Source organism: Danio rerio, chromosome 25 (genome assembly GCF_049306965.1).
Source record: "Danio rerio strain Tuebingen ecotype United States chromosome 25, GRCz12tu, whole genome shotgun sequence".
Classification (NCBI taxonomy): domain Eukaryota; kingdom Metazoa; phylum Chordata; class Actinopteri; order Cypriniformes; family Danionidae; genus Danio; species Danio rerio.
This window is the reverse complement of record NC_133200.1, coordinates 21,320,998-21,343,295: the sequence shown is the minus strand read 5'-3', so window position 1 is coordinate 21,343,295 and position 22,298 is coordinate 21,320,998. Positions and strand designations below refer to the sequence as shown.

General features: G+C 34.7%; 2 protein-coding genes across 15 annotated transcripts in view; one reads left to right on the top strand and one right to left on the bottom strand.

Moving 5' to 3' along the window:
* LOC101885990 (interleukin-17 receptor A) overlaps positions 1–22,298 on the top strand; it is a 132,236-nt gene that overhangs the window by 93,742 nt on the left and 16,196 nt on the right. The window contains exons 1-6 of one of the 12 annotated variants that reach the window (XM_073943110.1): positions 4,407–4,691; positions 6,746–6,815; positions 19,219–19,270; positions 19,634–19,658; positions 19,753–19,896; positions 21,890–21,962. The exons of 1 other annotated variant lie outside the window; for it this stretch is intronic. Coding sequence is in view for 7 of the 11 variants with exons in the window: in XM_073943104.1 (XP_073799205.1) it covers positions 19,163–19,270; positions 19,634–19,658; positions 19,753–19,896; positions 21,890–22,014 (402 nt within the window). In the remaining 4 variants the exon portion in view is untranslated. Of the gene's footprint in view, positions 1–4,406; positions 4,692–6,745; positions 6,816–14,634; positions 14,842–19,083; positions 19,271–19,633; positions 19,659–19,752; positions 19,897–21,889; positions 22,015–22,298 lie in introns of those variants that run through there. 10 more of the 12 variants (XM_073943107.1, XM_073943105.1, XM_073943111.1 and 7 more) reach the window with 10 other exon arrangements.
* On the bottom strand, positions 1,267–12,199 carry tnni4b.1 (troponin I4b, tandem duplicate 1). Of its 3 annotated transcripts, none has more exons than XM_073943115.1 (8): positions 11,996–12,199; positions 7,697–7,728; positions 7,419–7,460; positions 5,881–6,012; positions 5,706–5,795; positions 3,893–4,066; positions 1,751–1,841; positions 1,267–1,662 (listed from the first exon to the last, which is right to left on the bottom strand). In XM_073943115.1, exons 4-7 carry the CDS (start codon positions 6,001–6,003, stop codon positions 1,755–1,757), a joined length of 474 nt encoding a protein of 157 aa, XP_073799216.1. In that variant the 5' UTR covers positions 6,004–6,012; positions 7,419–7,460; positions 7,697–7,728; positions 11,996–12,199; the 3' UTR covers positions 1,267–1,662; positions 1,751–1,754. The 3 variants fall into 3 exon arrangements, with proteins under 3 accessions (XP_073799216.1, XP_073799217.1, XP_691548.6); XM_073943116.1 differs by having other exon boundaries at positions 7,562–7,728; positions 11,996–12,104; XM_686456.10 differs by lacking the exons at positions 7,697–7,728; positions 11,996–12,199 and having other exon boundaries at positions 7,419–7,512.

Below are 22,298 nucleotides of genomic sequence, written 5' to 3'. Positions count from 1 at the left end.
CGGCAGCCCATCAAGTTTTAATCAACAATTTATCAAGTTTTAATCAGCAAACCATTGAGTTTTAATCACTAATTAATCGAGTTTTATTAGGCAACCCATCAAGTTTTAATTGCCAATTAATCAAGTTTTAATAAGCAACAGCCGAGTTTTAATTGGCAACCCATTGAGTTTTAATCACCAATTAACTTAGTTTTAATCAGCAACCCATTGAGTTTTAATCAGCAATCTATCAAGTTTTAATCACCAATTAATCAAGTTTTAATCATCTACCCATCAAGCTTTAATTGACAATTAATCGAGTTTTAATAAGCAACTGTCGAATTTTGATTGGCAACCCATTAAGTTTTAATGTGCAATTAATCGAGTTTTAATAAGCAACTGTCGAGTTTTAATCAGCAACCCATTGAGTTTTAATCATCCATTATTCGAGCTTTAATCAGCCACCCATCGACTTTTAATCACAAATAATTCAAGTTTCAATCACCAATTTACCAAGTTTTAATCGCCAATCCATCAAGTTTTAATTACCAATTAATCGAGTTTTAATATGCAACCCATCAAGTTTTAATTGATAATTAATCAAGTTTTAATAAGCAACTGTCGAGTTGTAATTGGCAACCTATAAAGTTTTAATGTGCCATTAATCGAGTTTTAATAAGCAACTGTCGAGTTTTAATTGGCAACCTATCAAGTTATAATTGCCAATTAATCTAATTCTAGTTTTAATTGTCAATGTATGGAGTTTAAATCGGTATCCTATCGAGCTTTAATTGTCAATTGATCAAGTTTTACTCATAAACCCACAGTTTTAATTGCCAACTAATTGAGTTTTAATCACCATTTAATCAATTTTAAACCAATTAATCAACTCAGAAATTTGTTTCCCAATCCATTGAGTTTAAATCAGTGAGGAAAAAAGTTTTAATCACCAACCTACAAAGATTGAATTGCCAATTAATTGATTTTTATTTAACAATTAATCATCAATAAAAATTCATTAACTTCAGTCAGATATGTCATTTGGAACAACATTAAGATTTCCTCATGTTTTTCTTTGTAGTAGGTTGCTAGATGGTTTCTGTTTAGCCCAAATACAATTCATTGTACTATATTTAAACTGCCTCGTTTCTTGAATTCAATCTAGATGTATAAACTCACAGCATGTGGGAACTTAAAACCAGCTACGCACATACATACACCCAACCAAGTGCAGCAATGCATTTCAAGGACGACGTTTTCAAAGGGAACTACATGGGGACACAAAGGTTCTTTTGTCGAATGGGGTCATTTATTTTTGGAATGCCATTACATTGCAGTTTTACTTCGAGTAACACAGAAAGTGTTACAAAGTCTGTTATATTTTGTTCCTGAACAGCACAGTAAAACTCATTTCCAGTTTTTCAGCACTACACAAAACATAAAAGTGTTTCAAATGTAAACATTTCTGTCTACATAGTCCAACAAAGAACAGAAACTATTAAAGACATGCTAAGTTCTAAGGTTGACAACAAAACACATTATGAACAGTAAACAGTGATTGGTTGACTTCAATAGTCATAACAAAAAAATCAAATTTTAGTTTGGTTTGGATTTTCTTGCTTCAAACCATGTGTGTTGGGAGCCTCCTTGTCTTTGTGCATATTGATTGTGTTACTTTTTTGTCTGAAAAATAAGAAAATATTGTCATATTTCAATTAGAATGTTTTTATGGTGCTCAAACATAGTTAGATGTGACAAATTAGCTTTTTACTTTTTTATTGTCCAGCATCAAACAGCTTCTTTCTGCCTTCCATTCCAGACATGGCCTCCACATTCTTACGCCAGTCGGTCACCTCTTCTTTCTATAAGAAGAACAAATAGATAAAAATAGGTTTAGAATGAGCCATGATTTATTTCAATGACAAATGTATGGATGAATTGAAAGGACATGTACAGTACACACTGTACAGAACTGTACAGTACACTCACTGTACAGACCACAACTAACTCCTGAAATTGCAATGATTGATGCCATGGTAATTACAGCAATATTCTGGCATACTGCCTATTGTTTTTTACTAAAGTTATATTACAGTGACCAAACATCTGATACATTTGCAGATCTTAAAGGTCCCGTAAAATTAAAAATTAGATGTTAGTATCAGGATTGTTCGTTTTAAAGATTGAGTGTGCTCCAAAATAGTGTCGGAATTCAAATTTTGAAAATATAAAACTTGCATAAACAACCAAAGCTTGCAGTTTGTCACTTCCGCCTAAATGGATCAACAATTTTTTCATGTCACCTCATGCTTCAGTTCATCAAATCTTGACCAATGAAATGCTCTCTAGCATCTCACATGCCATGTCCCTTTCATTTGATGCGCTTGATCTTGACTCTCTCACTGGCAGAGCTGTGATGAAATGTGATTGGCTGTTTATACAAAAGGGGAGGAGCTACTCTAAGTCCCACCCTCTCCTCATTTTTCAGTTAAGATTACATCAAACATCTAATAGAAACTGCACGTTTCAAAGCACTTCACAGGACCTGTGCCCTTGTTTATGTTTGGAAGGCTGCATTGCAGCAGTGTGTTCCTTGTAGTGTTGCCATGTCCTCAGAAAATAAGTCTCTTTTGGATTATCCAGTTTGATCCAGTTTATGAAGTAGTTAATAAACTAGACAAGCTTGCACTTTTTTTTAATTCAACACAAAAACCTGGTATTAATTTGGCAACACATTGTTTCTTGTGAGAACGTGCATTCAGGAGTTTTATTTCAACTGTTGTTGACAAACAAAACATTGTGCTTCCATGTTTGAAAAGTGGTTCTGCAAATTGTGCTACTGAATTGTTGCCATGTCTTATTGTGTGTATTTTGGACTTAAGGCAGAGGTCTCAAACTCAAATTAGCTCACTCAGTGACTGGCAATTTATAGGAGACCGATTTAACATTCAAGCACAAAAAAGTGGAAACCTGCTGTAATTGATCCACTCACCCCAGAGTTTATGCAGTCAAAGCTCCTTCTTTTTGTTTTTATTGTACATATTGAAAGGGTAGTTTAAATTGCTAAAAAATTACAATTTAATAATAGGCATAATAATATTTATTAATATTCTGTCCCAATCAATTTTTGCTTAACCAGAAAAGCAGATTGGGTAACTTTAGTGACTTTACTGGCAATTGTTCTTCTCAATATCTTTCTTTTTTTGTAAAATTACAACAAAGAGGGGGAAAATATTTAATCAAATTTTACTAATGCACATTTTTTATACAAATTTTAATTTGCACATGAGGAAAATCTATTAAATGAGACATTTAAATCAATTATTAGTAAAAGAATCATATTTACACCACCATCATAACATGTAAAACAAGGAGATGTGTTTGTACAACACAATGCAGTTGGTATAAAACTAATTATAATCAAATGACCCTTGAATATTTTCAAAAATAGAGCTTAGTAAAAATAGAGCACTTACGGACATATATTTCAACATTTAAATCAGCCCCAAAAATAATATGCATGTGTGTTACTTTCGATCACACGCTGAGAAAACCAAAAGTAACCTGAACATAATACAGTACTTTAAACGTCCAGTATGAGGTGGGTCAAAAACACAAGTGGCTATACAGTATGTGACTACACAACAATGACAGTGATTCAAAAATATATGTTTTGAGGGGCTGAATCTCGTTATATTTTTAATTTTCTATTTTTTTTATTTGCGCAGGCTGGAGGGAGGAGTAGCAGGGGGGGCCGCAAATGGCCCGCGGTGTGGCAGTTTGAGACCCTTGAGTCCAAAACTATTTAAAAACTTTTTTAACATATTTGTTATTGCTGAAATTGGTTATGCATAGAAGCATTGCACTCCGAGTTTGCACACTATGTGTATGAATCAGAGATCAAACACATTACCTTTTCTTCTTCTTTCTTTACTGTCTTTAGATTGGCTTTGAAATCTGCCTTCGATGACATTTTGGATTCAGTCAGTGCACCAAACATGGAGTCATGTGACTTCTTGACCCTCTTCAGTTTGGTTCGTTGCTTTGAACCCTTCATGTCCCAAATCTTCTGGGTCAAAGTCTGGATCTGAAATGGAAATGTTTTGATCAATTTTCAATTCAATTAATTTCAGTTCAATTCATTATTTCTATACCGCTTTTACAATGTAGATTGTGTCAAAGCAGCTTATCATAGTTCAGTTTTGAGAGTTAAGCTTTAGTTTAGTACAGTTCAGTGTGGTTTAAATTTCACTGCTGAAAGACACTGAAGAGCAAATCCATCGATGCGCAGCTCTACAAGTCCCAAACCAAGCAACATAGTGGCGAGGAACAAACTTCCCCGATTGACTAAAGTGAAAAGGAAAAAAAAAAAAACCTAGAGAGAAACCAGGCTCAGTTAAGAATGACCATTTCTCCTCTGGCCGCAGTCTAGGTGCCGGAGGCTGGACAGCCTTAGACATCCATCGTGGAGAAGCTGCAGGTGTAATTAGGTCACCGGCGGGTGTTTAGTCTGGCCCACGAGATCAGTGCGAAGACTCGTCTATCACTAGGTCTTTCAGGAATCAGTCTCTTCCTCTCCGCTCCTCCCTGACCGCCACAGCATCTGCTCAGGATACGGCCAGGTCCAGGATTATGGACACCTTGGTATCATCTCTTCACAGGTCTTGGATCACATCAATGGTGCTGCACAATATCTAGAGGCCTCTGGATGAGTATGCCAATTTTGCAATTATTAGTTTAAGAATGAAGTTATTAAACCTTTATTTTTTCTTTTAATGCAATTCTAGCATCTATGGCTATTCATGAAAGGTGCATTTCTTACACAATGATGCTTAAATTAAAACCAAGTTAGATTATTTTTCCGGAATATCATTATACATGGACTTATCAAAACTAAAATTGTGTTCAGAAATGTAAATAAATCAAAAATAAAATGTAAGTTTTAGAGACTGAAAGTTGCTACAGAATTTTATTTCAATATGTTGAATGTGCAGCTGAAAGTGAATAATGTGTTAAAGCATGGCTTAGTTTCTACTTTCTCATCTTTCACTTGCAGCAAATTAACGGTTAAAGGGGTCTGGCTAAGCAAATTTCCCCCAAGTCATCAAACTGATGACATCAGAGACATACAATCCAGAGCAGAAGTAAATTGTCCGATTTTGATTAAAGATTATCTTGCTAACAATGTGCGCTAACAATTCCTTGTGAATGTAAATGTAAATTGCACAAGTTGCCTTGGTAACTAAAAACAAATACAATTATAACAATTTCCAATAAACAAAAAATGTAAAATATAAAAATAAAACTAATTCATAACATTACATTTGTATTTCTAAGTTAAATGATACATCACAAGGCCACGCAGTGGCGCAGTAGGTAGTGCTGTCGCCTCACAGTGAGAAGGTCGCTGGTTCGAGCCTCGCCTGGATCAGTTGGTGTTTCTGTGTGAAGTTTGCTTGTTCTCCCTGTATTCGCAGGGGTTTCCTCCGGGTGCTCTGGTTTCCTCCACAGTCCAAAGACATGCGGTACAGGTGAATTGGATAGGCAAAATTGTCCGTAGTGAATGTGTGTGAATGAGTTGTATGGATGTTTCCCAGAGATGTTTCCGCTGCGTCAAACATGTGCTGTATAAGTTGGCAATGCAATCTGCTGTGGCGACCCCAGATAAATAAAGGGACTAAGAGGGAAAAAAATGAATGAATGAATGATAATGACAGATTCATTACCTCTATTTCATTTTTAGCCACTTTTATTTCAAGATCATATCGAGCCTCGTCAACATCATCAATCTTGCGGTGAAGCTCTTTGCAAAGTTCCTTTAAAAACATCAAAGGCATTCACATAATTATTTATAAACATATATATGTTTTCTCCATACATGCACTGTATTTAAGAAAATACCTGGAGCTCCTGGGCTGACAAGCCAGACAGTTTAAGAGGAGGAACCCTCTCATTTAGAGCATCATCTCTTTCTCTTTTATTCTGTTCTCTTTCAGCTGCCAGCATAGACGTGGCCTTCTTCATTAATTTAGTCTGTAACATAACGTCATTGATATGACTCTCAAGTTCCAGTACATTAGCACACAGTATAGCGAATAGTACCACATGCCAATGCTAACACACTGCTATAGCATGGATGGCCATGTCAGAATGGATTCAAATATTGCATTTAAAGGGCATCTATTTACCCCTTTTTCAAGATTTAAGATAAGTCTTTTGTGCCTCCTGAATGTGTCTGTAAAGTTTCAGCTTAAAACACCCATCAGATTATTTATTATACCTTTAAGAATATTGTAATTTTCTACACACACTGCCCACTGCTTTTACATGCCTGTCAGAGTGTGCCTTAATCTCCGCCTCGGCAACGTCAAATAAACAGCACAGTGACAGAAAGGAAGCATATCTCATGTAATGTTTGTGAGAAATACTATATGAACTATTACTATGGAGACACGTTAATACGCTGTTGTCAATCAATTGGGTGGGGAAACCGCACTCCTACCTCACATTGCGGTGAGCCTCAAAATGGGAAGGATTTAAATACTATTTTAACATCATGAAATAAAAAAAGACACTTATTGTCTTTATATCACCCCAATTTGACTGTGGACACACTATATACATACAGTTCTGTCCAAATAGCTTACAAATGATGATTTTCATCATATGTGCCCTTTAAAGAAATAGTTTATCCAGAAACAAAAACAATTGCACTATTTACTCATCCTTAAGCCATCCTGGGTATTTATGCCTTTCTTTTTTTCAGAATGGCATAATGGAAGTGAATGATGTCCAGGTTTTGGAAGCTCTATAAAGCACATCTATCCATCATGAAAGTAAGTTTAATGGATTATTGCCTTCTGAGGTCACTTGATAAGTATTAATTTAATGATTAATGAAATGGGTGAACTATTACTTTAAGGGTGTTTAATTTGTGCAGACAGTTCAAGGAAAAAAGGATATGGAAAAACATATAGAACTGTATATAGAACTGTTGAGACATTTTGGGGTCAGATAGTTATGCCGATGCACCAAGTCTCCATTTAGTTTATGAAAATACTGTAAAATAAGAAATATTTTGAAAAATTATCATAAACTATTTTCTAATATGTTTTTGTTGTGTAATAGAATAAAAAAGCTTTATTAATGGTTTATAAATTCATTGCAATTTCATATACTTATTAAAAAATAGTTTTGCTTTTATCAAAATTCTATCATTGATTGACATTGAAAAAACTGCATTTATTTGAAATACAACTTTTTTGTTAAATTTTATTCACGTTTGCCAGAAAAATAATGAATTTTTTTGAATACATAATAATATTTAGAATTTTTTAATAAAATAATTGTTTTCATACTTGCCCCAAACTTTTGAACATTATTGTGTGTTTGTGTGTGTGTGTGTATATGTGTATATATAAAACAATCATTAAACTTACTTTTAATAGCAGTCGCCTTGTGGCAGTATACTTTGATTTTTTCTGAAAAGCAACACAAGTCATGCTTAATCATTTCAAATATTGTTTTAACATTATAAATCTTATGAATTGTGGTATATAATGCCAAAAGTAAAGTGACTTACCGGTCTACAGCACAGAACAAACCAAAAAGGAAAGAAAACGCCCCCAAAATGGATTAACAAAAAAGATAAACTGATCCACTCATAATCAATCTTAATAATTTTACAAATATTTTTAAAATGTTAATAACCGCTTACCCTTCAGACATGGTGATTTCTCTGTATGGACCCTACAAAAAAGATATTTGATTTTAAGTTCTCTTTCAAATTAATGACATTGACTGCACATACAAATTGTCCAACATAAGTCACAATCACAAAATGAATGTCCATATACTGTATTTGATTTTTTAAATCTATCAGGTGATTAAATCATTCACTGTATTGTTGTGTGCTTTAGATTTGCGTTTGTAAACATTCCTACAGTCCACACATACAACACAGCCTGTAAAGGTGATGAGTGCCAAGAATTTGAAAGGCAGAGGAGTCACAATGTGGAGGAAAATTAAATTTGGCACCACTGTATCGAAGAAAAATTCATTTATATATATATATAAACCACTGGTGCTAAGAAGTCTGTCCATACCTATTTATTGCATTCGTATTTATTGTGCTAGATAAAGCACATGGCTGTTAGCGTTTCCAGCCTGGCTAAATTTGAACATTGCTGCCATACCTTCATGTGGCCCGGCTTCAAGCTTTAGCCTTGAACTCACTACACTGGATGCTAACACTTTCATATTAATGCTTGAGTTTCTGAAAAGATAGCTTTAGTTTAAAAGGAATTGTTTGGATATTTAGATGTTTAAAGCATGTTTTTTAAATGCCTTTTGTTGCCAAAGATGAGTGTACAGTTTGTGTAGGGGTAAATCATTTACATTTACATTTAGTCATTTAGCAGACGCTTTTATCCAAAGCGACTTACAAATGAGGACAAGGAAGCAATTTACACAACTAAGAGCAACAATGAATAAGTGCTATAGGCAAGTTTCAGGTCTGTAAAGTCTAAGAAGGGAAGTATTAGTATTTTTTTATTTTTTATTTTGGTACAGTTAGTGTGATATTCAGAGAGGCAATTGCAGATTAGGAAGTGAAGTGGAGACTAAATAGTTGAGTTTTTAGTCGTTTCTTGAAAATAGCGAGTGACTCTGCTGTTCGGATGCAGTTAGGGAGTTCATTCCACCAACTGGGCAGATTGAGCGTGAGCGTGAGCGTTCGCGAAAGTGATTTCTTCTCTCTTTGGGATGGAACCACGAGGTGACGTTCATTCACAGAACGCAAGTTTCTGGAGGGCACATAGATCTGCAGAAGTGAGAGCAGATAAGAAGGAGCAAGGCCAGAAGTCACTTTGTAGGCAAACATCAGAGCTTTGAATTTGATGCGAGCAGCAACTGGCAGCCAGTGCAAACGGACTAGCAGTGGAGTGACATGTGCTCGTTTAGGTTCATTGAAGACCACTCGTGCTGCTGCGTTCTGGAGCAGTTGAAGAGGCTTGATAGAGTTAGCTGGAAGCCCAGCTAGTAGAGAGTTGCAGTAATCATTTAAGTATTCAGTCGAAATCTGGCCATTAGTGCAATTTTACAAACCAATGATTTTGACATATTCTAAAGCAGTGTTTCTCAACTACGTTCCTGAAGGACCACCAGCTTTGCACATTTTCCAGTTCTCTTGAACCATACACACCTGATTCAGATCATCAGCTCATTAGCAGAGACTGAATGGATGTGACAGACAAAAGAAGACATCCTAAACATGCAGTGTTAGTGGTCCTTCGGGAATGTGGTTGAGAAACACTGTTCTAAATTGCGAGACAAGACATCCGATTTTATGGTTTTATTGATTCTGTATTTTTCTAAGATTTTTGAATGATAGCATGAATGTTTTTCTTACCTAAAGCATTACTAAGGTGATAGACAAACCACATGAGAGTGTTTGGTCTAATTGGTTTAGCGAAGCAAATCTCTGCAAATTCCTAGAATTTTTGTAACTGTCAAGTTTTTGGTTGACTTTAACTTTTGAAAAGTGCAAGACAAACTATCTAGGATCTGTTTTTGGGGTCTAATTGATTCTGGGAAACACATTTCTAATACGGCAATCACACAAAGCACAGCAACAGCCAAGTTCAGACCACAGCAATAACAATAAAGATGTTCAGAAATTCTATTATAATTTTCTCCAGCTATTTAAGATAAAACACTGACTGCCAGTCAATTCAATTTATTGAATTGTTAAATGTGTTTAAAGAGATGAATAATGAATATTCTGTCATTATTTTCTCATCCTCCACTAGTTCCAAACCTCTTTAAATTTCTTTCTTATGTTAAAGACTATGGAGGATATACTGAAGAATGTTGGGGTAAAAAAAATTAGCCATTGAATTTCATAGTGTTTTTATACTAAAGATGTCAGTGGCTGCCTTTTATTCTCCAACATTCTTGTGTTCAACAGAAGAAAGAAATCCATAAAAGTTGAGAACTGTTTGAGGGTGAGTAAATGGTAAGGAAATGTTCTTTTTGGGTGAACTATCTTTTTATGCTTCTTATGTGGTCTAATTGGTTCTGCAAACTTGTTTTTTACATTTTGTATATAAAAGTTGTTGAGTTATATTACTTCAACATTCACAGAAATTGTTAAACCTGAGACTGTGTCCATGTGATTGGTTCATTGAGCCAAATCTCTGGCTAGAAAAATTCTAGAAAAATGTTACCTCAAAACTGCTACTGCATGTCAGATCAAGAGCATTTAATTTCATTTTTCTCTAAACCTTCTACTGAGCAAGACACACAATCTGAGAACTATTTTCTTGGTCTAATTGATTATTTTTGTTTTACTTACAAAAAACGAACTTAACTACCAACCCAGGACTTTTTGTTGCTCCCATTAATTTCCACTATAGTTTTTTAAAATTATTATTTTTTTATAAGGTTCACTTTAATTATAATAGGACAGTGGGGATTTATAGACAGGGAAGTGTGGGGAGTAGAAAGGGGAAGAATCAGCAAAGGACCTTAAGCCAGGAATCAAACTCTGGTCTCTGTGAGCATGGTACTATTTGTCAGTGCACTAACCACTAGGCTATTGGTGCTAACTGTTTTTTCTTTTGCCACATCTGCACTGTAAAAAGTGATTAGTTGAACTTCAACAGTGTGTGCACATTGCATTTAAAGTGATTAGTTGGCTTTACTTTTAAAAAATGAGTACACCTATATTGCTTTTTAAGTGATTAATTGTCTTTACTAACAAAGTAAACCATTGCATTTAAATTGAACAGTTGACTTAAATAAAACTGAGTAAACTCGTTGCTTTTTAAGCGATTAATTGACTTTAAAAAATGCATAAACCCATAGCTACTAAAGCGATTGGTTGTCTTTACTTAAAAATAATGAGTAAACCATATTGCTTTTTAAGCGATTTGTTGACTTAAAATGCATAAACCCATAGCTTTTAAAGTGATTGGTTAACTTTACTTTAAAAAAAAGTAGGTAAACCCATTGCTTTTAAAGCGACTAGTTGACTTTGCTTGAAACTAGTGAGTAAACCAATTGCTTTAAAAGCAATTAGTTGACTTTACTTGAAAATACTGAGTAAACCCATTGCTTTTAAAGCCACTAGTGACTTTACTGAAAATTGTGAGTAAACCCATTTATTTTAAAGCCATTAGTTGACTTTACTCAAAAATAATGAGTTAACCCATTGCTTTAAAGGCAATTAGTTGAATTTACTTAAAAATACTGAGTAAACCCATTGCTTTTAAAGTGATTCGTTGACTTTGCTTAAAAATAGTGAGTAAACCAATTGCTTTAAAAGCGCTTAGTTGACTTTACTTGAAAATACTGAGTAAACGCATTGCTTTTAAAGCCACTAATTGACTTTTCTTAAAATTAGTGAGTAAACCCATTGATTTTAAAGCCATTAGTTGACTTTAACAAATGAGTAAACCTGTTCCTTTTGAAGCAATTAATTGTCTTTAGGTTAATAACTGAGTAAACCCATTTTAAAACATTTAATGGACTTTAAAAAAGGGGGTAAACATATAAATTCAGTAAATAAACTGTGCATAATTACTCAAATTAAGTTAACTTAACAGTTCCAAGTTACAGTGGGTTTACTCACTTTTTTTAGTAGTCAGCTTATCGATTTTAAGGTAAAGTGTTTACTCACTTTTTTATAAGTAATATAACTAATCATTGTAAACTGCAGTCATGAAGCGGCCACAGTTTTTCATAGCAGACATTCTTCAAAGTTGACACGAGGCTTGTTACAGAAATACATTAAAAGTTTTCTATTCCCTGCGGTTGTGCCACAGGAGAATGAATGTGAATGGTGAATGATGAATATGAATCCATTCTCCATCACTGAAGCTGTGAATATGATTCCAAATGTGTGCAGTAAATTTAAAGCGCAAATCCTTTCAAATATTCAGCAATAAACTCAACATCTTTAAGCATTTATGACGGTATGTTCTAGATTGTGAATGAGATGGTTTGTCGCACTTACCTTGAACTAGAAGGCGATGAGGGCAGGATGATCTGTGTGGTGCTGGTGAGGAATAAATGTTATATGATTTTTTGGTGATGGATTTATGAGTTGAATCTTGTGCGTGAATGGCTCACTAAAATAGACCCCCTGCTACGCCTCTTGCACTCACGTGTGCAAATATGTTGCCAATTTGTTCTCCACCTATTACTAAATGTCATTTGCACAGAACGAAGTGTGTTTGTCCTCCAGGAAGGGAACATACACACTTTCACATGACAAACACACACAGTAGCACAAGGGTCATGCACTTCAGCATTGTACTGTGGTAAACTTGTAATGGACGTTTATAATGGAAAGGCACTAATGAATATCACTATTTTAAGATTTTGTATGTAAGAAATTTGACGATATTTTAATTTCCGCAACAGAAATATGGACAATGTGTTGTTGACATTGTTTTTTTTTCCCTCAAATGTTATCTAAAAAACGTAGCAATAGGATTAAAAAAATAAAATCTACCATGACATGCAGTTTAATAACTAAACCTATTGTTAAAGCAAGTAAAAGAAAAAGAAAAGAAATAGGAATTTAAAAAAATGACTGTCCCAAAAACAAACTGAGCGACTGCATTGCTTTCAATAGCCAGAGTAAATAAAATGTATTGATGTAAACAATGTTATTTAAATATTACTTACAGAATCTAATTTAAACAATTGAACAGAAGTAATGTTAATAGGTCTCTAACTTGTACATGTAATGTAAATGTAATTTAATAGTTTAAGACAACAGTGGCAGAAGGTAGATTTTTCAGATGAATCATCTGTTGAACTGCATCCCAATCATCACAAATACTGCAGTAGACCTATTGGAACCAGCATGGACCCAAGATTCTCACAGAAACTAGTCAAGTTTGGTGAAGGAAAAATCATGGTTTGGGGTTACATTCAGCATGAGGGTGTGCGAGAGATCTGCAAAGTGGATAGCAAGATGCTGCTTATTACAGTACAAACTGCAGGAGAGGACAAATTCTTCAGCAGGATAGCGCTCCTTCTCATACTTCAGCCTCCACATCAAAGCTCCTAAAAGCAAAAAAGCTCAAGGTACTCCAGAATTGGCCAGCCGCGTCACCAGACATGAACTTTATTGAGCATGTCTGGGGTAAGATGGAGGCATTGAAGATGAATCCAAAGAATCTTGATGAACGCTCTGGTTACTAAAGTAACCCTCGTTCCCCGAGGAGAGGAACGGAAATGCTTTAAGTGGTTTAAATCCACGTATGGGGATTTTGTTCAGAAAGCCAATTGTCTGAAAGAGTATGTAAACGGGCCAATGAAATGCAAAAATGGCAGCATCAGCTTGTGCACCTGATGCTTGTTGCAATCAATTTAGCATAAAAGCACAGCGAAAGCAAGAAGATGCAACCTTTTTAAAGCTGAAGAGACTGATACCTACAGCTAAGGAACAATCGTTATGGCGAAGCAATATAACATTTCTGTTCCCCTCCTCGAGGAACGAGGGTTACTTTAGTAACCAGAGCATTCCCCTTCGGATGGAGAACTTCAATGCTATAAGTGGATTTAATCACGCATGGGAAATGTCTGGAAAACGCCATAATGACTGCACCTTACCTTCACCTCCGATGAGAGAATAGCCAGGCATAGCGTGAGAGGCGCGGAGTCTTCCAACGTGATCCCTGGCCTTTACTTATCCCATTTCAAAGATTTACAGATTTAGATATATTTTTCAGAAGCCACAAGCGTCTAGATCATTTCTAGATTTTAAATATGACAGTACGTTGGGAAAGCGTGCACTCCTGAAGGGGAGGATGCTGCGGAGGCCACCTGCTACACAAATGGGGAGATATGATGGCAGAATATATGGATTAGCCCTGAGAAGGGGGAGAACGCATATAATAAGATGTTTAGCGGAGAGAGAAGACACGAATCCGCCTGTGAGGGGGGACTGCATCGTGGCTGAATAAGCATATGAGATCGCCTAGTGGGGATCCCGCATAGCGGGCACCTATACCCAAAACGAAAAGTGAAGTTTGTATAAACTAATTTCAAGAGGATCACGTGCTTATGATTGCTAGCGGCTGGATCCGCATTATCCAATTCACTATGCTCAATTCAGACGACTCCTAAACTACTATAAATACGCTGGGTTTCATTCCACTGCTATCTTCGTTTTGAAGAGTCCCCCCTTCCACCCCTACTCCTCCTTCTTCCTAGATGGGTGACACGGTGGCCCAGTGTGTAGCACTCCTGCCTCACAGCAAGAATGTCTCTGGTTCCAGGCTTTACCAAATCAGCAGAAATTTCTGTGTGGAGTTTGCACTTTTATTCCTGTGCTCACGTGGGTTTCCCCCGGGTTCCCCGGTTTCCTCCCACCTTCCAAAAACATGCTATTTAAGTTATTGACTAATCCAAATTGGCACCATAGACATGCTTCTAGTATGTAGTTATCTCCAAGAGCAATCACTTACTGTTCATTGGTTACTATAGCAGGGAAGTTCTCGAGATCTACCTAAGGTCAAACTCCCCTCCCACCTTGCAACGGGAGGGAACCCTGGGCTCGAGGATCTCATGAGCTCAGGGCTCTCTCCCGGGACAACATGCCATGTTGCTCATGACAGCCTGACTGTGTTGCTCTTTTAGTGAAATTTGCAACTCTATACGCACCACTCTGGAGGACCAGACCCAAAGAACGCCAGGCAAGGGAGAAGCCCAGCTCGACCGTCTGCCGCCGCGTGTACACACTCTGGACCAGAAGACCGCTCTTATTCGCTCGAAATTGCTGGATATTAGCAGGAGGAACCCTCATCGACTCTCTCAAAAGGCTGTAGAAGTCTCTGAAGCGAAAAGGTTAGTGTCTTCTCGCTTTCGCTGTGCTTTTATGCTAAATTGATTGCAACAAGCATCAGGTGCACAAGCTGATGCTGCCAATTCATTTGGCATTTCATTGGCCTGTTTACATCTTTCAGACGACCCCATACATGGATTAAATCCACTTATAGCATTGAAGTTCCACATCCAAACGGGAACTCTGGGAGTCCTGCAAGAACGCTTTCTTTGCCATTTCAAATGACTTCATTTAAGTAATTTAAGTCATTGCAGAGATGTAGGGAAGCATACCTCCAAACTCATGGGAATCACCCACAATATTCATTCTTTTCCACTGCACAATGACTTTATATTCTATACTGTACATTATTTCTGTTAAGTGACAACACTTTTGTCTAAGCAAAGTCAGACCTTACTGTCCTAATTAAATATATAAAAATAAAGCCATGATCATATTTTATTTTGGTCAAATAAGCGTAATCTAAAGACTTTGCCTTTCATATAAGCCACTTCTGATACCAAATGATCAACTAGAAGTCAAATTATTTGTAGTTCCTCAAGTATCTTTGTAGTTTTAAAGACTTGGATAAACAACAAGACTCTTGCCAGGTAGTGTGTATATAAAGTTGAATTCAGAATTATTTGCCCACCTGAACTATTAGACCCTCTGTTTATTTTTCCCCCGTTTTCTGTTTAACAAAGAGCTGATTTTTTCAACACATTTCTATACATAATAGTTTTAATAACTAATTTCTAAAAACTGATTTATTTTTATCTTTGCCATGATGACAGTAAATAATATTTGACTAGATATTTTTCAAGACACTTCTATACAGCTAAAAGTGACATTTAAAGGCTTAACTAGGTTAATTAGGTTAACTAGGCAGGTTAGGGGAATTAGCCAAGTTATTGTATAACAGTGGTTTGTTTTGTAGACTATGGGGGAAAAATTGCCTAAAGGGGCTAATAATTTTGTCCTTAAACTGGAGATTTAAAAAATTAAAAGCTGCTTTTAGCCGAAATAAAACAAATAAGACTTTCTTCAGAAAAAAAAAATCCGACATACTGTGATAAATTTCTTGCTTTGTTTAACATTCATTCATTCATTCATTCATTCATTTTATTTTCAGCTGTATGAATGAACCGCCAACCCATCCAGCACGTTTTTACTCAGCGGATGCCCTTAAAGCCGCAAGCCATCCCTGGGATACATCCACACACCCATTCACACTAATACACTACGAACAATTTTAGCTTACTCAATTCACCTGTACCGCATGTCTTTGGACTGTGGGGGAAACCGGAGCACCCGGAGGAAATCCATGCAAATGCAGGGAGAACATGCCAACTCCACACAGAAACGCTAACAGACCCAGCCGAGGCTCGAACCAGTTTTCGAACCTTCTTGCTGTGAGGCGACAGCACTACCTACTGTGCCACTGCGTTGCCGTTAGTTTAACATAATTTGGGGGAAATTAAAAAAAAGAGAAAAATATTCAAAGTAATAATTCTGATACTTATGTATATTTGATAACTGAGACGATTCCTCCCTTTGTTTTTGTTTTTTTGTTTGTTTTTTTTTGAGGGGGTGGGATGGGGCTAATGTCAATTATTTTGTATTGTATTTATTATTATTTTTGTATTATTATTTGTATTGTACTGTGTTTGTTAAAAATCTTATAAAATGGTAAATAAAACAAAATATTACAAAGTAATAATTCTGACTTTAACTGTATACATGTATTAAAATAAATAAAGGACTTAAATTCTATATTAATTAAGTCATAAAAGTGTTAATAGACAAAAATTAATAAATAAATTTATTTAATAATTAAACTAAACTTATAAGACTTAATTAAACTCTACCCTTGTTAATTGATAAATCGGGTTAATTTTCTTGACATCTGATTTGTTAACTTCACAGTTAGTAATAAAATGTCCCGGTCGTAAAAGCTAAAGTTAACTGGCCTCTTTATTAACCTGCGAGCTTGTGTTTGAGGGCCATAAAAGCCGAGCTCCCCAAGGCTGCGGAGGGCAAACAATAATTCATACAGGCTTGTTGAGAACAGACTGACAGCACAGTCCTATAGTCAGCTTTTTATTATTATTTACTCAAGGTTATATAATTATAGTCAATATAAAAAGGAACTTACTCAAATGTACTTCTGAAATCCAGAGGCGTTTAATGACGGTGTGACGTTGTAGTGTTTTTATGAGAAAAACAGATGTCATGTAGGTTCGAGCTCATGTACAGTGCCTAATCAAAATGGGCCTATTTTTTACAGTGTGTCGGAATGAAACTCAAATCCTCTGCTGACTGTTGGCATGTACACCTGTAGTAATCAGTGTCAGCAGAGCTTATGAAGTCATCTTCAGATATTCTGTAGTGTTGTGAATGAAATGTATACAATTTCTTTATTATTCTTGACAAGGTTGACAGAGATGTGTTTAGACTTGTATTTTTGAAGCTTTAACATATCTGAAAACACAGACAATAATTAATAAATCTGATATTAAATTTATTGGCATCCTTTTATTCAAGACAAATTACAGCAAGAGCTATGTGATATGATACAATGCAAGTGCGCATTAAACACATAGTCATCAGTTTATAGGGGTCTTCTTCCTCATTACAACCATCTGAGGCAAATTCCACAATATAAATGTTAAACAAGCATACAGTTAAATCGTATCCCTCTTTGGGAGCTGCTGAATACATTTATTATCTCGAATTTTACATTATAATGATGAGTTGTGCAAAGTTATCGAGCATGATTAAATTACCTGAGAGCTCTAATGCTGTTCTTGTTTTCAAAATAAGAGTCCAACAAGGAAGTCCTTTGTTTAAAATTAGCTGAGTCAACACAATCCTTGAGTTTTAGACAACTTAATTGTTTCATGTTCAGTCTACTTAATAAAATTGTTTGGAACCCAGCATTTTTTCCAGGGTAGTATTATACAAGATTAGATATACTTAAAATTAAGAGGGGGAAATCATCGTTGTTGTAATCTCACTAGGAAATGTTGTGGCCAATCAAATGGTGCCTGGGGTGTAATAATTCTGTGTGGATCAGAATCTGTTGACCTGTTTTTACTGGGAATTTACAAACAAATGATTTACATAAGGGGAAACAATGGTGTATAATGCTCACAGTATGCCAGTTCTGCACTGAACTATTATTATTCACCTATGCTTAGGTGCGTCCATATTTTCCAGATCCATTATGTGAAAACTTGAACTTGTCTTATTAAGTTAATAAGGTTTCAACTTTATTTACCTCTTAGTTCCACTGAAAGAAAATCTTAATACTTATTACTGACCTCATAAATGTGATTCAAGAAGAATGGTCAAAATATTGAACACACTCCTAAACCTCTTAAAAAGCCTTTTCAGGAGAGTTAAAGCTGTTATTTCTGCAAAGTGTGGCCAAACTCATATTAATCCTTACAGATTAAGATCTGGCTGTTATTAAATTTCATGTACATATAAAGGCAGATTTTCCCAAAAAAATTAAGCAATGAAGCTGGGTTACCTGTCTGGATTTCCTTATGAGTTTGAGTACAATCTTAATATTTGTTTTACTTTATAAATGCCTGATAGCATTACTTCCAAATAAAAAATAGCATTGTTTCCATATTGCTTGATTGCAGATGGTGTACGTGAAAATTAGGGTTATTCCACTAAATATTGATTACTTAACTCCTCTGAAGTAAAAAAAAAAAAAGTATTGTATTGCATAGTCTTATAAATGAATATAGCATTGTTATTCTTAAATTGAGTCATTAAGGTGTCCTATGATTCTTATTCTTTTTTTCAAAATGATTGTTTGGGTGTATAAACCCTTGTTACAGTGAATAACATTTTAGTATGTGAAAAAAATGAAATGGGACATTGTAGTGAATGAAAAACAATTATAGCAGTACTTACCTTTAACGCTTTGATGATTTATAAAAGTCCCTTTTGTCTTTGACCCAATTTATAAAAAGAAAAAATTTGCTTAAATGGTTTCTCTGCAGAAAAGTGAAAGTAGGTTATCTTACGTACATCTCAACACTAAATTGTTATCAAAGTCAAAGTTGTTAGCAGATCTAATTTCTTGACGGATAAAATAATTAAATTAATTATGTGACTCTTCACTTGCGGTTAAAGTGTTTGACCATTAGCTAGGCTTCAATTAAAAAGGCAGCATTAGTGATAAAAGCTTTATGTGCGTCAAACCCTCCTCCTGCTTATATGGTTTCCTCTGAATACAGATAGAATCTAGAAAAGCATAAGAGGATGTTCAGTTATCTTCCACCGTCACTTCAAAACCAGCTTCACTCTGTCGCTTTAGGGTATTAAATGAGTAAAATGAGCGTAATAGTTCTCTTTCTCTTGCTGTTTTCATGTATCTTGAGAGTCTTCCCTCTTCATCTCATTGAGCTGCCTCCAATGGACTGCTCTCAGAAGGTAAATATGCTCATTTGTTTTATTTGATTTATTAAACGTTAATCTAATAAGTCTAATAGCGTATTTGTGTCTGTTTAAACCTGGCAGAGATACATAAAAAATTAAATTTTTTATATTATATTTTTATATTCTGTTTTTGTTTGAGTTGTTTTGGACCAGGGTAGAGTAAAAAATTCTGATTATATGTTCTTAAAAAATGTATACAATGACATTTTCAAATCATCAGTATTGACAAATCAGAAATGATGTATGATTTTTAACATGATTCAGTGTGGATTTTTTTTAAATGTCATAATCATGTATAGATTTCGAACAAATTGATGTACAATAAATTTGACATGTCATTATGCTCTTTTCTGACAGGGATTGGTATGTGCGGTTCACAGTGGCAAGTATAAATAAATGTCTCTTCTAATTTAAGGTTTTTGAAATCAAAATCGACAGTATGTTCAATGAAATCAAATTTTCTTTGACACTTTCAGGTAACTGTTCAGATGAGGGTTTGGTGGTGCAAGTGTCTGAAGCTCCAGGTTCTCCTGTTGTTACTGCTAATATAGGTGGCAAGGAAGAGGAGAGTGGACTGTTTGTGCCGATTATAGATCTCAGATGGAGTCAATTACCTGATAGTAAGAAACTTTTTTTCCTCTGTTAACAGAGTGAAAAGTGGTATAGATATGTTTCTTGTTCAGATGACATTCTCAGGTGAAAACTCTTATTTGGGTCAAGCTTTGAAGATCAAAAAAATACAGTATATCATTGGTGCTGTGCTTGACAGCCATGCATACACAGCAAATCATAGGATAAATCTGTGCCGAGGAGCCATGCTGACACTCAACCCATGTTAAAAAAAAAAAAAAAAAACGGTATAATTCCTCTAATAACTGCAGCTTAAACTGATTTTAAAACAGAGACTGTGACAAGAAACAAAACTTACTAGCTGCAGTTTTAGAGGAACACTTTACATATAGGCTTATTTTACTACTTCAATCTCTGTGTCTAACTAGAACAGTTTTAGCTTAGCTTAGCATAAATCATTAAATGTAATAAAAAAATTACCTGAGACTATTCTGATTATAATGTTTTATATAATATTTTCAAATCATCAGTATTTACATTTTTTATCATCAACAGTTTTAGCTTAGCTTAGCTTAGCATAATTCATTAAATCAGATTAGACCATTAGCATCTCCATGAAAAATGTAACTAAAACATTACCTGATCATTTTCTGATTACAAATATATTTATAAAGTTTTAAATAATATTTTTTAAATAACCAGTATTCAATTTTGCCTTTTATTATCAGCAGTTTTAGCTTAACTTAGCATAATTCATTAAATTGGATTAGACCATTAGCGTCTCGCTGACAAATGTATTTAAACATTACCTAATCATTTTCTGATTATATACTTTTATATACTTTTATAAAGTTTTATATAATATTTTCAATTTTACAGTTTCATTATCAGCAGTTTTAGCTTAGCTTAGCATAATTTATCGAATCGGATTAGACCATTAGCATCTTGCTCATAAATAAAAATTTTAAAAACATAATTTTCAGATATATTCTTATATATTTTATATCATTGTATATAATATTTTCAAATCATCAGTATTGATAAATAAATTACTGATTTGATACAATATTGTTTTTATCATGATTACATTATGATTTTTTTTAAAAACAGTTATTCTTCAGAAAATTCAAAATACTGTTTGTATCTTGAAGGAGTTTATATACAGTAAATTTTCAAATGTCATAATGCTCTTTTCTGACAGGTTTTTTTTTCTAACGGGTAGTGCTAGTGTAAGGGCTGGTGCTGGGGAATGTTTTCAGGCACTACAGAACATCATTGTAGCTGCTGCAGCCATGGTACAGCACAAAGTTCTGTGATTATCATGCCAGAATGAACGTATAGAAGCCAGATAGTCTAGAAAACAGCAACATTTCATTTTCTGTTTGTCTAGACCACTAACTGCAGAGTCACACTTTGAATAGAAAAACTGATGAAATCTTTTTTGAAAATTTTAAATGTGATGCTAATGGTCTAATCTGATTCAATGATTTATGCTAAGCTAAGCTAAAAGTGCTACCACCTAACTCAGAGATCATCTTAATGGATTAAAATAACAAAACTGTTAATTCTAAGGGAATTGTAAAATGAACCTTTTTTTTTTTTTTAAATGTTGAGTGTTCCTTTACGACGTTTTAGCTTCTGGGGTCCTCTATTAGACGCCAACAGTGAACACCAAATGGTATCTTATACTATATCCAGTGTGCTGTAATACTATTGAAAAATTATAATAGTAATGTTTATACTCATGCTTAATTTCAGATGGTCAGACAGCGATTCATATTTTATAAATGTTTAAAATATTGCTGTCTTTGACGCAGTCCTGACACTGTAGTTATTTACACGAAGATTTTGTAAAAGATTCTCTTTAATGCATAATATAATAGGTTTCACAATTTAAATGTGTAGAGGCTTAGAAACAATATTCCATATGCCACAACAATAGCATAGGTGTGCACAAAACTAGAATATTGAAACAATTTCAATCATCAAATTTCATAAACCTTGGTTTTTTTTAAAGAATTGTTATGTTGTTTTTCCACATAGGTCGCATTTACTCTCTCAAAGGGACTGAAGTTCGTGTGTTGGAAATGGCAACAAATCGCAGTGTTTGTGTACGGTATGTTTTTAGTAAGACATTATCATCGCCAAAAAACCCGAGGGGTGATATGGTGAGTAGTCATATGCAATTTGTACACAGAAAATTATCATATAAAAGAGCATAAAATGCCAGGGCCAGATTTAAAATGGCATAAAATACCATAATACTTATGCAAATATTTTATAAGCATGCTAAGTGAACAATTGTTTTTCTAAAAAACAATGCTAAAGTCAGTTATTCGTATTTGCACTCTGTTTTCAGAAAGTCTGTCTTTGTTTTGGTCTGTATAACTTCGCCCACTGCCACTTTACCCAATTACATTTCAGCATCCTGGGTTGTCATTTCATTTCAGTC